The sequence below is a fragment of the Episyrphus balteatus genome, chromosome 1 (assembly GCF_945859705.1).
Source record: "Episyrphus balteatus chromosome 1, idEpiBalt1.1, whole genome shotgun sequence".
Classification (NCBI taxonomy): Eukaryota; Metazoa; Arthropoda; class Insecta; order Diptera; family Syrphidae; genus Episyrphus; species Episyrphus balteatus.
In genome coordinates, this window is record NC_079134.1 from 118,856,603 (window position 1) to 118,872,192 (window position 15,590).

At 30.5% G+C, this 15,590-nt stretch overlaps 1 protein-coding gene across 4 annotated transcripts; it reads left to right on the plus strand.

Annotated features, from left to right (window-relative positions):
* The first annotated feature begins 285 nt into the window (after positions 1–285).
* Positions 286–15,257, plus strand: LOC129906259 (dynamin-like 120 kDa protein, mitochondrial). 4 transcript variants are annotated; one of them, XM_055981928.1, is made up of 16 exons: positions 286–463; positions 571–832; positions 911–1,046; positions 9,198–9,317; positions 9,514–9,588; positions 9,652–10,241; positions 10,310–10,537; positions 10,594–10,739; positions 10,799–10,963; positions 11,023–11,210; positions 11,433–11,510; positions 13,880–14,274; positions 14,349–14,467; positions 14,533–14,617; positions 14,771–14,975; positions 15,047–15,257. In XM_055981928.1, exons 1-16 carry the CDS (start codon positions 432–434, stop codon positions 15,109–15,111), a joined length of 2,889 nt encoding a protein of 962 aa, XP_055837903.1. In that variant the 5' UTR covers positions 286–431; the 3' UTR covers positions 15,112–15,257. The 4 variants fall into 4 exon arrangements, with proteins under 4 accessions (XP_055837903.1, XP_055837904.1, XP_055837905.1 ...); XM_055981929.1 differs by having other exon boundaries at positions 11,023–11,201; XM_055981930.1 differs by lacking the exon at positions 9,198–9,317.
* Positions 15,258–15,590: the final 333 nt, after the last annotated feature.

A 15,590-nucleotide genomic window follows, 5' to 3' on the forward strand; every position in this document is an offset into this window, starting at 1 on the left:
CGCCTCTTGAGGCTTCATGTAATAGCTGAAAAATTTTCCCCATCTGCGTACTAGGCTTTAAGACCGGTTGTAATAAAAAACACTCCTAATATTCGCTAAGAGAAGTACCAAAATGGACCTAAAATATGCATAAAATGCACTACTATCACAGTACCACCATAATTTAAATGACACCGAAAATAGAGACTTGCACATTAAAAAACTTGCTCATGTAGCAGCTGGATTATAAAAACAAACTGTCAAACTGTCAAAAAGGTGTCAAACAAACGAAAACTCCAAAAAAAAACTATTTTTTTTTCTTCTTATAAATGTGTTGCATGATGTCAGTCGAATTTGGCCTTAAAATTTGTGCAAAAATCATAAATTTAGTTAGTTTTTAAAGAAATAAGTAAATTCTATTTAAAAAACCAAAGCAAATTAAACTATCTACTATGTTGCGATTAGCTTATGGAAATGCAAACAGGTAAATAGTCTCGTAATCACAAAGAAGCTTCGCCGGTTCTTTCATCACATTTTTTTCTATATACCTAATAAAAAATTTTCACTAATAAAAAAAAAACTATATTATAGGGAAACTAGAAAACGCGTTGTGGCTATGTCCACCAAAGTCATATCCCTAAACTACTCAACAATCTACAATTCTCAAAGCGGACAAAAGAGAAAACCATTACTTAATGTCTATGGCCACAGATTTGGGCCAACACAACAACTACCACCACGAGCCAATTCCAGGGGCTATGGAATGTTGGTGGTTCGAATCCTACGAGGTGCATTAAAACTGCGATACATTGTTTTGGGTGGTGCCATTAGTGGCGGTGTCACACTCGGTAAGGTGCGTCTACAAGTTTATTAAATCTTATATAATCCATGCACTGAAAATAAAAACAAAACTAAATTGATTTATCCGCAGAAATATGACGAGTGGAAAGATGGCTTACCCGATTTAAAGTGGCTACAAGATGCTTTGCCACAAGGAGAAAAATGGAGTGGTTTTAATAAGAAACTTTTGGAAGTTGGAGGACTTGTAAAGAATGCTATCGAAATAGGTAAACATAAAATGATATAAATTTTTGCTTTTGGTAGAATAGAATTAGGAGTGTATTACAGTTTTAGGGAGTGAGCGATGAAGAAAATTATTGATATTCTTGGATAATACTTTGAATCCTATTCGATTTATAAATAAAATAAATTGCTTACTTTCATAATTCCAAAGTCCAAGCGATTTACATGCTGCACTCGAAGCGTTTGCGCATATAAAAAAAATCGAATTGGACAATTATTTATTGTTAAATGCGAGTTTTTATGTTTTCCTGATGGTTTTTGTATCAAGGAAAAAAGAAATACATTTTTAACAAAGATTGAAAATATTCTTTGAAAAAAATTTAGTGGAGTAAATTAAGATTTATACCTCGGAATCCACGGAAAGTCGATGAATCTGTAAAACGAGTATTGGGCTGTATTATTTAAAGGTCAAAGAAGAAATAGTACAGGAAAGTTAGTAAAAAACAGGCATTTTGTGGAACGAAATACAGGACGGCTGAATTTTTCAAATCTGAAAGAGGGGTATTAGAAAAGCTTAAGTCCTGGTTTTCGGGACGCTATCCCCCTGGCGAAATCCGCCATTTTGAAAAACGCGAATTGCTCTATATCTCAAAAATTATGGGTCTAATACAAATGATTATATGATCAAAGTTATTGGAAATTTAATTATCTTTTTCTTTGTAGTACATTATTTTTCTGAGCGGGCAATAGTTTTGAGGTTATGTTGATTTAATTTATTTTTTTTTCGGTTTTTTTTTAAGATTTTATCATTCCCGGTATTAGTTACATAATTTTTTAAACTGTAAAATGTATGGACCATCAAATTTCCAATAATTTGGTATATTTTTGAAAGTCGTGCAATGTATAAGTCGAAAGTTATTGATATCAAAACTATAATCTAAGTGCAGGAAAGTTAGTAAAAAAACATGCATTTTGTGGAACGAAATACAGGACGGCTGATTTTTTCAAATCTGAAAGAAGGGTATTAAAAAAACTTAAGCCCTGGTTTTCGGGACGCCAACCACCTGGCGAAATCCGCCATTTTGAAAAACGTGAATTGGTCCATATCTACTACACTATTGGCTTGAACGAATAAGTTACTTAACCAAAGTTGTAGGCAATATAAATATAATTCCTTGTGCATTCTTTGTTTTTCAGAGAGGACAACACATTTGAGGTTATGTTGTTTTATTTTTTTATTTTTTCGTTTTTTTTTTAATTTTTCTCAGTCTCTATGATAGAATAAAAGTTGGATGTTTGACTTAAAAAAAAATATGTGTACGACAATATTGTAAGTCTTACCATTACCCACCTAAATAAATCCCTCTCATATCATATTTTTCTTGTTTTTACAGAACGTACACGATTTAGCCTTTTTTCATACCTTATGCAAAAACATATTAGTGGGTATATTTTTTGAAAATATTGAGAGAGATTGCTCTTAAAGTTTCGTATCTTTGGTTTTAAAAGTCATATAATCTTCAAAAGTGTACCAAATTAATGGAAATTTGATGTTCTACAACTTTAATGGTGCTTATGTTTCTATCATAGAGACTGAGAAAAATTAAATATAAAAACCGAAAAAATAAAACAACATAACCTCAAAAGCGTTGTCCTCGCTGAAAAACAGTGCATGCACAAGAAAAGATATTTATATTGCCTACAACTTTGGTTAAGTAACTTATTCGGTCAAGCCAATAGTGTAGTAGATATGGACCAATTCACGTTTTTCAAAATGGTGGATTTCGCTAGGTGGTTGGCGTCCCGAAAACCAGGGCTTAAGTTTTTTTAATACCCTTCTTTCAGATTTGAAAAAATCAGCCGTCCTGTATTTCGTTCCACAAAATGCCTGTTTTTTTTACTAACTTTCCTGCACTTAGATTATAGTTTTGATATCAATAACTTTCGACTTATACATTGCACGACTTTCAAAAATATACCAAATTATTGGAAATTTGATGGTCTATAACTTTTACTGTTTAAAAAATTATGTAACTGATACCAGGAATGATAAAATCTTAAAAAAACCGAAAAAAAAATAAATTAAATCAACATAACCTCAAAACTATTGCCCGCTCAGAAAAGTAATGTACTACAAGGAAAAAGATAATTAAATTTACAATAACTTTGATCATATAATCATTTGTATAAGACCCATAGTTTTGGAGATATAGAGCGATTCGCGTTTTCCAAAATGGCGGATTTCGCCAGGGGGGTGGCGTCCCGAAAACCAGGACTTAAGCTTTTCTAATACCCCTCTTTCAGATTTGAAAAATTCAGCCGTCCTGTATTTCGTTCCACGAAAAAGTCTATCTTTCCTGTACTAAAATCTAAAAGTTAAAAAAAAAATTCACTGCTCTCGATTACAACAATTTTACTGAAAAAAATGTAATTCCGTATGAAATCGTTGAATCGGAAATGCTGTCTCATTTTAGATTTTGCTCAAACTTTGTCAGGATGTTCTCTAGGACTGTAAGAAAGCAAATCCATGATGATTTAATTTTATGGTAGGTGATTATGACCGATGAAAATTTTCAAAAATTTGTCACTAATTCTTTAACTAGAACGCTATTTTATTTTTTGCTGTACAGTACAGTATTATAACGGTTGTATAAAACATTATGCCACCACAATTTTTTTTTTTTGTAAGAGGCAAAGAAAAAAAAATGGATGACCATACAGGAGACCACCACTTTTTCAATATTTCGTGTGTTTTCCTCTTTTTACTTGAATGAGTTGTTGTATCGTGCTTGTAATGATTCAGCCACTCACCACTAAGCTTTTTCACCAGTAGGTTTAAGGTTTTCTGCAGCATTTCGTTAAGAATCCCTAAAGAGCGTTATTTGTGGCATTCATCCCCGGAAAATTACCAAGCCTATTTATTCTTTAATTTTTCTTACTTAGGAAGGAGGTGAAACTCTTAGCGTTACAGAAGAAAGCCGTAATAATAATAGTTACTGTACAGAAAAAATAAAATAAAATTAGTTTTAAGACAAATTTGTGAAAATTTTCATCGGTCATTCATATAGTAGAGTAACTAAAGCAAATTATTAGGGAACCCGGCCGAACAGCTCTGATTTTGAAGATTTTTTTTTTCAAACGTAGGTAATTAAAAATACTTTAAAGTCTATAGATTAAAAATTGCCGGTGTTGCCGTATTGTTTTTTAAAATTAAAATTACATTTTTTTTGAACAAAACCATTTTTTTTGCTTAAATTTCATAAAACAAATGATAGCAAAAGATTCTCTAGGTAATTTAAGGAAAATATATAAAAGGCAGTAAGGGACAATCTTCCATCGTTTAAGCGATAAATGCAATTTTCTAACATTCTGACCTCAAACACAAAAAAAATATTTTGAAAACAACGGCAATACCTACAATATTTTAAAATACATTTTTAAAAAGCCAGAAGCTCATTCTTATCTCTTAAATTTAAATCCACTAAATTTAATCAAGACTTTTTGAAAAAATGGTCCTCAAACTCAGAATTAAAAAAAAAAATATTATTAGAAAAATTTAAAATGACTTTTTTCCAAACTTTTTCTAATAAAATATGAATTTAAAAAAAAAAAATGTTTGGCCATAAATATTATCAGTTGAATTTCGAAGCAAAAAAGGTAAAATATATATCACACTTTTGAAAAAAAATGAAAAATTACTTCAATTTCAATGGTTTTTTTTATTAAAACTGAATTTTTGCATTGAAATAATTAATTTTCTCAAAGACTGTGGTAAATAGGAACTTTAAATTTTTGCTATTTAACTTTCAACAGTAAGGGTTATTAAATGAATAAAAAATAATTTTATGTTTAGATGTTGAACTTTAAAAAAAATAAGTTACATTTTTTTTCAAAACTTTTATTAAAAAAAGTTCTTCGAAAATGAAATACTTTTTAATTTTTTTCATAAACCGTAATACATATTGACATTTCCTTTTATAATTTGAAATCATAATAAATGCGGCCAAAAAAATTTGAAAATAAATGCATTTTATATTACGACCAAGTTTAAAAACGACATGTTAAAATTTTTTCAATAATTTTTTTTTTTCAAAATCTGAGTTCAATTACCATTCTTTCAAAAGCCGTTCATTCAATTAACTTAATTTTAATTTTACATATATGACTAAGCTTCTAGCTTTTAAAAAATGTATATTTAAATATTGTAAGTGTTGCCGTTGTGTTCAAATATTTTTTTTTGTGTTTGAAGTCAATTAATAAGAAAATTGCATCTATCGCTTGAACTATGGAAGATTGTCCCTCACTCCCATATATTTTTTTTTTCCTTGAATTTCCTAGACAATCTTTTGGCATCAATTAATTTATGAAATTTAAGAAAATATTTTGAAAAAAATTTGTTTTTGTTCACAAAAAACTTCAATTAAATTTAAAAAATCAAAACGGCAACACCGGCAATTTTTAATCTATAGACTTTAAAGTATTTTTAATTACCGACGTTTAAAAAAAAAGATCATCAAAGTCTAAGCTGTTCGGCCGGGTTCCCTAATATTGCCAATTTTTGAGCTTTAGTTACTCCACTAATAATCATATACACTGCCGGTCACTTGAATACGTCCACATTTTAGTTCATCTTATTTTTAGCCTGGCTTGGTATTTATTGCAATGGTACATCTTTTTTACATACGTAACGAGAGAACATCTTTATGCGCTTAGCTTAGGAGAACAAAAATTGTCTTGGGACCTACCGTTCTTCTCACACGGTAGCTAGACCAAATCTATTCATAAAAACAAGTATATTTTTTGACTCATCTAAATAGGCTCAAAAGCAAAAATGTTAATAAATGATGAGTTGCATGGGTCAGTTGGACACAAAATTGTGTCTGTCAATAAATCTGATTGTCTATAACCTATAAGGACGAAAACGGGTCGGAAAAAACATTAGGCGCGGAAAAAATGGCGAAAATAAAAGAAGTCTTTGAATTAGGCCGAAATCAACGATGCATTGGGACAAAAATTAACACAAGTTAAAATTTAGCATGCAGTTTTTCGCGCACTATCCAAGGGTATAGAAACAACATTTACAATCGAAGTTGCTTAGCCACAACATTGGCCGATAGATGTGCAATGATCTGAACAGCATGACTTTGCGCTAAAAATTAAGCTGAAAACCGGTATGAAATGCAGTTTAACGACGGCAAAACGGGTTGTCAGAAGTGATAAACATTTGAGAAGAACAAATCTTCGCAAAAACTACCACTTTACAAACCACGAAAAGAAACTCGCCTCCAATAGTAAAAAAAAAACTGTGTAAGAAATTGCAGATCGAAAGTTTTTTAGAAAAAAATAGCTTGCACTTAATGACACTGCCTTCACAGTTATGCAGACAACTTAAAATAATCCTTCTCTCTACGAAGGTCATACAAATAGGAATTTAGACCTCAGGGTCAACTTAATTAATTTTTTTCCTTTGTAAAATCACCGGTTGGAAATTCGACTTCACGACATGTTTTTTTTTTTTATTATTGGAGGCAAGTTTCTTTTCGTGGTTTGTAAAGTGGTAATTTTTGCTAAGCTTTGTTCTTCTCAAATGCTAACCTCTTCTGACAACCCGTTTTGCCGTCGTTAAACTGCATATTATACCGATTTTCAGCTTAATTTTTAGCGCGAAGTCATGCTGTTCAGATCATTGCACATCTATCGGCCAATGTTGTGGCTAAGCAACTTCGATTGTAAATGTTGTTTCTATACCCTTGGATAGTGCGCGAATAACTGCATGCTAAATTTTAACTTGTGTTAATTTTTGTCCCAATGCATCGTTGATTTCGGCCTAATTCAAAGACTTCTTTTATTTTCGCCATTTTTTCCGCGCCTAATGTTTTTTTCCGACCCGTTTTCGTCCTTATAGGTTATAGACAATCAGATTTATTGACAGACACAATTTTGTGTCCAACTGACCCATGCAACTCATCATTTATTAACATTTTTGCTTTTGAGCCTATTTAGATGAGTCAAAAAATATACTTGTTTTTATGAATAGATTTGGTCTAGCTACCGTGTGAGAAGAACGGTAGGTCCCAAGACAATTTTTGTTCTCCTAAGCTAAGCGCATAAAGATGTTCTCTCGTTGAGTATGTAAAAAAAATGTACAATTGCAATAAATACCAAGTCAGGCTAAAAATAAGATGAACTAAAATGTGGACGTATTCAGATGACCGGCAGTGTAATTAATACGTAAATTTTTTAATATTTATTTAAAAATTACTATTCTTAAGCTTTAAAATGCCATTTCAAACAAAAAGACATCTTTAACAGACGCAAAACTATAATAACATAAAAATGACGTTTTCCAAAATTTCGGATTTGCTTCCTAACAGTCATAGAGAACAACCTGACAAAGTTTGAGCAAAGTCTAAAATGAGACAGCATTTCCGATTCAACGATTTCATACGGAATTACATATTTTTCAGTAAAATTGTTGTAATTTTGTTGTCGAGAGCGGTGAATTTTTTTTAACTTTCTTCTTTGACCTTTTAATAATATAGCCCAATACTCGTTTTACAGATTCATCGACTTTCCCTGGATTCCGAGATTTTACAAATTGTATGCTTAATTTTACTCGACTAATATTCTTTCAGTGATTTTCAATCGATTAATGTGGCAATTGTTCGTTAAATCCCATGACATCGTTATTTATCGATTTCAATATTCTTCCTCATCCGTTTTCCTGGGTCCCAATTCTGCAAGAATGAATTCCTCTGTGTACACGAAAAAAGGTGTAAATTACTTTAAGAACAAGGCACAAAGAAAAACTCACCCTTGCGGAATTGATCCCTTGATCGCCACTATTCCAAAAATATCCATAGTTATCGCTTAGAACTAAAAATCTGCTGTTGTGCTATACAGGGTTTTTCGTTCAGTGTATTTTAAATTTTATCATCTTCGAGTTTCAATATTTTTTCAAAGAAAAAGTGCAACAGCAGCCATAAATTTTTTAAATTCTCATGGTTTTAGTGAATTATTGTAGAAAATTATATAAAAAAGAGTAATTTATAAAATTCATTCATTCGTGGTTGTGGTGAACGAAAACGTAAGATGATTAAATTTAAAATACACTGTACGAAAAAAAGCTAATATTTTCAAAACTGGTTGCGATAGAAATTTTTCTTTTTGGTTTTAGAGCAGTCATAAATTTAGCTATCAGTCATTTCAGGCTTATCCATTTTTTACCGGACACCCTGTATATGAAACTCTATCCTTAAATATTTATATTTTTCTTGATATTTTACTGAATATTTAAGAGATACTGCGCTAAAACTGCCAAACCTAAATTAAAAAAAAAATTACTGAGTCCGCAGCATGTCCAAGTGTCCAAGTTTTAACCAAAGACTTGCCTATAAGAGGTTCGTTCTTTTGTCGGTTTGGTTATACGATCACAGTGACATTTCCGTCCGAGCTGTCCGAACTATCTGAGGGCTACTATCCTATTGATCTGACGATCTCTCTCCACTTAGAACATAACCGTTTTCATTGTCAGATGTTATCATTTTTATTAAATAATTTTTAAGATGTTGGTAGTTATCAAATTTGAACAAAAACTTTTGGAAAATTGTAGATTGACAACATATATTTTCTTACCCAATTCTTTTGCTTGTCTCGAAGAACAAAAATTGTCGGCTTAGTTAGTAACTGTCACTTCTAAATTGAAAGCAGTCCCCTGAGAAAACATTTAAGTTGAACTAAAATATAGGGAGAACTAATTTTTTCTTTAGAACTATTATTTAAAAAAGTTTTATAAATGATGACTTAGGCCCAATTTATAATCTTTATTTTACTAAATTAGCCATTAATTATTGAAAATCTGTCAAATCGCAAACGAGTTTTAAAATTTCGCACTTTAAATGGCGACTTTAAGTTTAATGGAGTATAAATAAATAGGGTTTTAATAAAATAAAGTCAAAATATAAAATAAATTAACTAAACAAAATCAAAATTTAAAAAACAAATGTAAGTAAATTGGATAATTTGATAAAGGTATACATATATTAACTAAACTATCTTTAAAATAATGCACATTTCCAATCACCTATTTTGGTGGTATTCAGATAATTATATTTGTATAAAATTAGAATTTTTCTTAAATCAGTAGTTCAATAACTAAACAAAAATCCCTGTCGTTGTCTGTTTTGCATATCTAGATCCAAAACTTAAACAACTCGGGGAAGAAAAATTAGCCGAATGGAGAATGTGGTTTGATACCCGTTTGGAAGACGCTATTGAGGCTGCCGATACTCAAGGAATCAATATCATTGAAGAATGTATGTTGTGCATTTAAAAATTTACCATTAAATTCATTCTTTTTTAAACAAAAAAAATTAAGCAAATAAGCACTTTTACATTGCAAATATAATTTTCTGAATACTACCATTTCGAATTTTATAACAAAACAAAATAATCTAATTCTTTTTCATCAATCTTTCTGGCATTTCATTATTAACAATAATCTTATTGCAGCAAAGGATGACTTGAAGGGAAAGGCAACCGTCAATGCTATAGGTTTATCTAAAGATGATAGCCGAAAAAAGTATGGTAAGTATTGAAAATCTAATAAAAAAAAAATCTTTTATTAACAAAAGTTTATTTTTCAATTAGAAAATCTTCAATCGCAAGTAGAAACTTTGCAAACCGAAATAATGAACGTTCAGATAAAATACCAAAAAGAACTCGAAAAAATGGAGAAAGAAAATCGAGAACTCCGTCAACAATATTTAATATTGAAGACTAACCGAAAAACTTCGGTTAAAAAAATCAAAAAATCTCTTATTGATATGTATTCAGAAGTGCTGGATGAACTTTCAGGTTACGATACGAGCTATTCAACAGCTGATCATTTGCCGCGAGTTGTTGTCGTAGGTGATCAGAGCAGCGGTAAAACATCTGTTCTAGAGTCAATAGCCAAGGCTAGAATCTTCCCTCGTGGAAGTGGAGAAATGATGACTCGTGCTCCTGTTAAAGTCACCCTTTCAGAAGGGCCCTATCATATAGCACAATTTCGTGATTCTGATAGAGAGTATGATTTAACTAAAGAATCGGATCTATCTGATTTGCGAAGGGAAATAGAACTCAGAATGCGTGCCTCGGTTCGGGGTGGCAAAACAGTCAGTAATGAGGTTATTTCGATGACTGTAAAAGGTCCTGGCTTGCAAAGGATGGTGCTGGTGGATTTGCCAGGTATAATTGCTGTAAGTTTTCAATAAAAAATCAGGAAGTTGAACACATCCATAATTATAGATAATTATTTTAATTTTAGACAATGACTGTTGATATGGCCGCTGATACAAAAGATTCCATTCATCACATGACCAAACATTACATGAGCAATCCCAATGCTATTATTTTGTGTATTCAGGATGGTTCTGTTGATGCTGAGCGAAGCAATGTGACTGAAATGGTAACCCAGTGCGATCCTTTGGGAAGACGAACGATATTTGTTCTAACAAAAGTAGATTTAGCTGAAGAACTTGCAGACCCTGACAGGGTAATAATCCAATATTTTTCTAATCTAGCATTTATTAAATTTTTAACCTTTGACAGATAAGAAAAATACTCTCAGGAAAATTGTTTCCTATGAAGGCTTTGGGCTATTATGCAGTGGTTACCGGAAGAGGAAGAAAAGATGACAGTATTGAAGCAATTCGTCAATATGAAGAAGACTTTTTCAAAAACTCCAAACTTTTCCAGTAAATATGGCTTTTTTTTGTTATGAAAAAAAATTAAACTAAAATTTTTATTTTCACAGTCGAAGAGGAGTTATAATGCCGCATCAAGTAACGAGTCGCAATTTGAGTTTAGCTATATCAGATCGTTTTTGGAAAATGGTTCGTGAAACAATCGAGCAGCAGGCAGATGCTTTTAAAGCAACCAGATTTAATCTTGAAACTGAATGGAAGAACAATTTCCCAAGGTAAAAACTGGAAACAAATTCAAAGAATTTATTTATTGAAAGTTATTTTTAATGATCAGGCTAAGGGAATCAGGAAGAGATGAATTGTTTGACAAAGCCAAAGGAGAAATTCTAGACGAAGTTATCAGCCTTTCCCAGGTCTCTGCTAAGAAGTGGGAGGAGGCACTCACAAACAAATTGTGGGACAAACTATCCAATTATGTGTTTGAAAACATTTATCTTCCGGCCGCTCAGTCAGGTTCTCAAAGTAATATTTAGTTTAAGAAAGTTTCATATTTATGTAGTCTTTGTGGATCACCAACAGCATTCACATAGTCGTACTTAATCAATTTAACCAAAAAAATATTATTTGTAATCATGAAGTTCGTTCATTTAATCATTATCCTGTGAAATTTTCTTAATAACTTTTAAACTAGGCGAAAGATTTTAATTTTTGAAATTTTATTTTCTAATTTATTTTTTCTTTTAGATTCTTTCAATACAATGGTGGATATTAAATTGAGACAATGGGCGGAACAAGCACTTCCTGCTAAATCAGTTGAAGCAGGTATGTTATGCAATCATATTAAAAAAATATGTTCATGATCAAAAAAAAAAAAAATATTAAATTGCGATTACAACCAATTACTTTACTTTTGAGTTGGTAATACTATTTACAATAATTGCAGAAAAAATTGGTTCTCTTTGTTTGAAATCAGCTATACTACTCCACTTTAAAATTTTATATGCATAATGTTTTTATGGGTTGGGGTCAATATTCTGCCGGGGTCAAAATTCTTTTGTCAAAATTCTGCTTTCAAAATTCTGTTTTACAAAATTCTGCTTTCAAAATTCTGTTTTTCAAAATTCTGTTTTACAAAATTCTGTTTTTCAAAATTCTGTTTTTCAAAATTCTGTTTTTCAAAATTCTGCAAGAAATTAAAAAAGGGTTTGGAAAATGTTCAAAAGCGCGCGCTTTTTTAATTTTTTGCAAAATTCTGTAAAGTCATCTTCTTGAAAAATTATCTGTTTATTTGATTACTTACCTACACAATTTGCATTCTTTGAATGTATATTAATTTTTGTTTTATAAATGAATAAATTTGAAAATATTAAAAAAATGTTTTGAATACTAAACATTTCCGAAAATAATTCAAATTTTTTTAATTTGTCAAATAAAGATGAATATTCAAAAATTTGAATAAGAAAAGGAATATCTTGTATCAAACAACATCGGTTCCAATAAGTTATAGATTTTATTTGAAAGAAAGTCAGTCTATGCATTTTAAAAAATTATTTGCGACACTTAAACAAAAAAATTTAGGAAAGTGCCAATGTTGAATTACATTAATGAGGTGTATTTTTCTTTAGTCAGCGCATATGCTATAAAAAAAAAACAGAATTGGCAGAATTTTTTTGTTCAAGTATGCTGGCAGAATTTTGAAAAGCAGAATTTTCTTTAAAAAAGCAGAATTTTGAAGCCAGAATTTTGACCCGATCCCTGTTTTTATTCATATTCAATAACATATGCGAAGTCATGCACTACTGCACATAAGGATACAAGTATGAGAATGTCTTGTTCTTTTGATATTTTTTTTTTATCGCAAGAGCACCAATTCGTCTGAAGACGAAAAAAGAGAGTCTAATGTCGTTTTCGATTGGTATTCCGAAATGCTTCTGAAAGTGTTTTATTGGCGTAGGATAGCAGTTCTCCTTCTAGAAAGAAGAGAAATTCTCTTATGAATTTGAAATTAGAATCAAAATCAGAAGCACTCACACACTCATTCTTTTTAAAAGTCAAATTTGACAAACGTAATTTTTTGTTTGCTTTTTGGTGCGATTGTTTTGCAAAACATAAAATTTAATTAAATAAACTCTTGAAAAGTTTCACAAAATTATTTCGTTTTCGATTTTTATTCACACAAAACTATTAGTTTTGTGCGAATAAAACGCTTTCAGAATGATTCCGGACGCTTCCGGACTGCCAATCGAAAACGCCATTAATATGTATTTCAAAATATCGTCCCTGTAGTTCTAATACCTAGTAACCCCGAAAAGTCGATTTTGCAGTAGGCAAAAAACTAAGTATGAAATGTATGAGGATCAATACAAATGATCTGGTTTTGACTAAGCCAAGCTCTGAAAATATTTTACTCAAACAGGGTCTTTTCTATTACATCCAGATTTTTTCCAGCAATATAATTGCATCATTAGCCCAAAATCGGCTTTTTTGGGGTTACAAGGTATTATTGCTATTAACCGTTTTTAAGAAAACATGACTTTTCATGTTGGCCATAAGAAAAGTACCTTTAATTTTGACCAACTATCAAGTTTGAAGAAAATTAAAATTTCAAAATTGATAAATAACTGCCAATTAGATTTAAAAAAAAATTGGCATTTTTGATTTTTTCCAGCAATTCCTTTACATTTTTATATTTTCAATTATATTTTGTGTGTCGGATATTCATCCAAAAATACGAACTTAACTTTATAAAACTTTTCATCATTTTGACGGAATGCATTGCAAATTTCACAACACATTTTAATGATCTTGAATTATTTTCAGGTTTAGAAGTTCTTCTGCATGTCTGTTTCAAAATATATGGTATCCATTATTATCCTTAGAACAAAGACATAATTAACGAAATTTCATTGAAATTGTATCTGCGCTATCTAGCAGCTCTGTCTTAAGAATTTGGCGAAATTTGTGAACTAGTTTTATTAAAGAGTGGCCATATATCAATTCGAAACATTTATTTGCTTTCTATAAGTTAATTTTGTATACTTTCCATAACTGTTATATTTTTTAACCAAAAACAGTCTGCTATTATATTATTATAATAATATGATTAGAAAGTCATGACTTTTTCTCTTTTAATCTTTTCTCTTATAATCAAATTCTAACATTAGTTTCTATTTTACGTTATTTTCCAATAGGTTGGGAAACACTTCAAAAAGAATTTACGGATCTCATTGAAAAGGCTAAAAAATCACCAGATCATGATGATATATTTGATAACCTTAAAACAGCTGTGGTAGACGAGTCAATACGACGTCATTCATGGGAAGACAAAGCAATCGATATGCTTCGCGTTATACAACTCAATACGCTTGAAGATCGTTTCGTTCATGATAAAAGCGAATGGGACCAAGCTGTAAAATTCCTAGAAAATTCCGTTAAAAATAAGTTGCAGTACACAGAAGAGACTCTCAATGAAATGCTTGGTCCATCTCAATTTACTCGTATTACCCGATGGAAATACCTAACAGAAGATCAAAGCCGTCGGCGTCACGTTAAGAGTGAATTAGATAAAATACTCCAAAGCGATGAGGTTTTTTTTAAATTTAATTTATTAGTGCTTTTAATAAACGTAATTTCAAATTTAACAGAATGTCTTTATTTTAGAAACATCTTCCAACACTTACTTATGATGAGCTAACTACTGTTCGTAAGAACCTCCAAAGATCCGGTGTAGAAGTTGATACTGATTACATTAGACAAACTTGGTTCCCAGTCTATAGAAAGTGAGTTGTGATTAGTGATTTTATAGTTAAAAACAAATATTAAATAAATGTTATCCTTAATTTAGACATTTTCTAAAACAGTCCTTACATAGGGCAAGTGACTGCCGTAAAGCTTTTTATCTATACAGTCAACAGGGGACTGATTGTGAGGTTCGTAAATATAATATTATATGCATAGTTTTATTTAATTGAGTAGTTTAAATTTCATGTTAGAAATCTTCCTTAAAGCTTTTTCAAAACAAATTCTATTTTTTAAATTAGCAAAAAAAACTTAATAAAAAATGCTTTTATTCATTTAATTAGATAAGCTGTAATGATGTTGTTCTATTTTGGCGAATACAACAAGTGATCAAAGTAACTGCCAATGCATTGAGGCAACAAGTTATTAACCGAGAAGCAAGGCGTTTAGACAAGGAAATTAAAGAAGTTTTGGATGAATTCAGCGAAGATAATGAAAAGAAGTCACAGCTTTTGACGGGAAAGAGAGTTACCCTAGCAGAAGAATTGAGTATGTTTTCATTTACATTATATCTAATATAAATTTAATTTATTGCATAATTTTTCTCTTTATATTTTCAGTTAAAGTGCGTCATATTCAAGAAAAACTAGAAGAATTCATAAACTCATTAAATCAAGAAAAATAATTTATTAATAAAAAAAGTTCATAATTCTCGTAGTCGTAGATTTTTTTTTTGTTTAATCAAATATTGTTTTTATTGACTTAATTTCTTAAAGCTACATCGTATTAATTTCCATGCTGAAATGAAAATAAAATGCTACCAAAAATTGATTACTTCGTCTTGTTACTTTTCATATAAACTATTTAATTGTTACTACTTGTCCTCCTATGGGTCATTCAGTTATTGAATTGAATTATTATTTAAAAAAGAATTAATGTAATTGCAATATCATTTGTATAGGAGAAAAACACAGAGCTGCTAAAAGCACTCCGGATTTTTTTGTTATTTTCATCATTCGACAATTTCAACATTAAAAAAATTGAAATAAATGTATCGTCTGTGCAAAACTAATCGGATTTTTTGATGTTAATTTTTAAAATTAATACATATTTTGTTACCATTTTTTTCTCCGCATATGGAGCGATTATCAACAACAGCCAGCA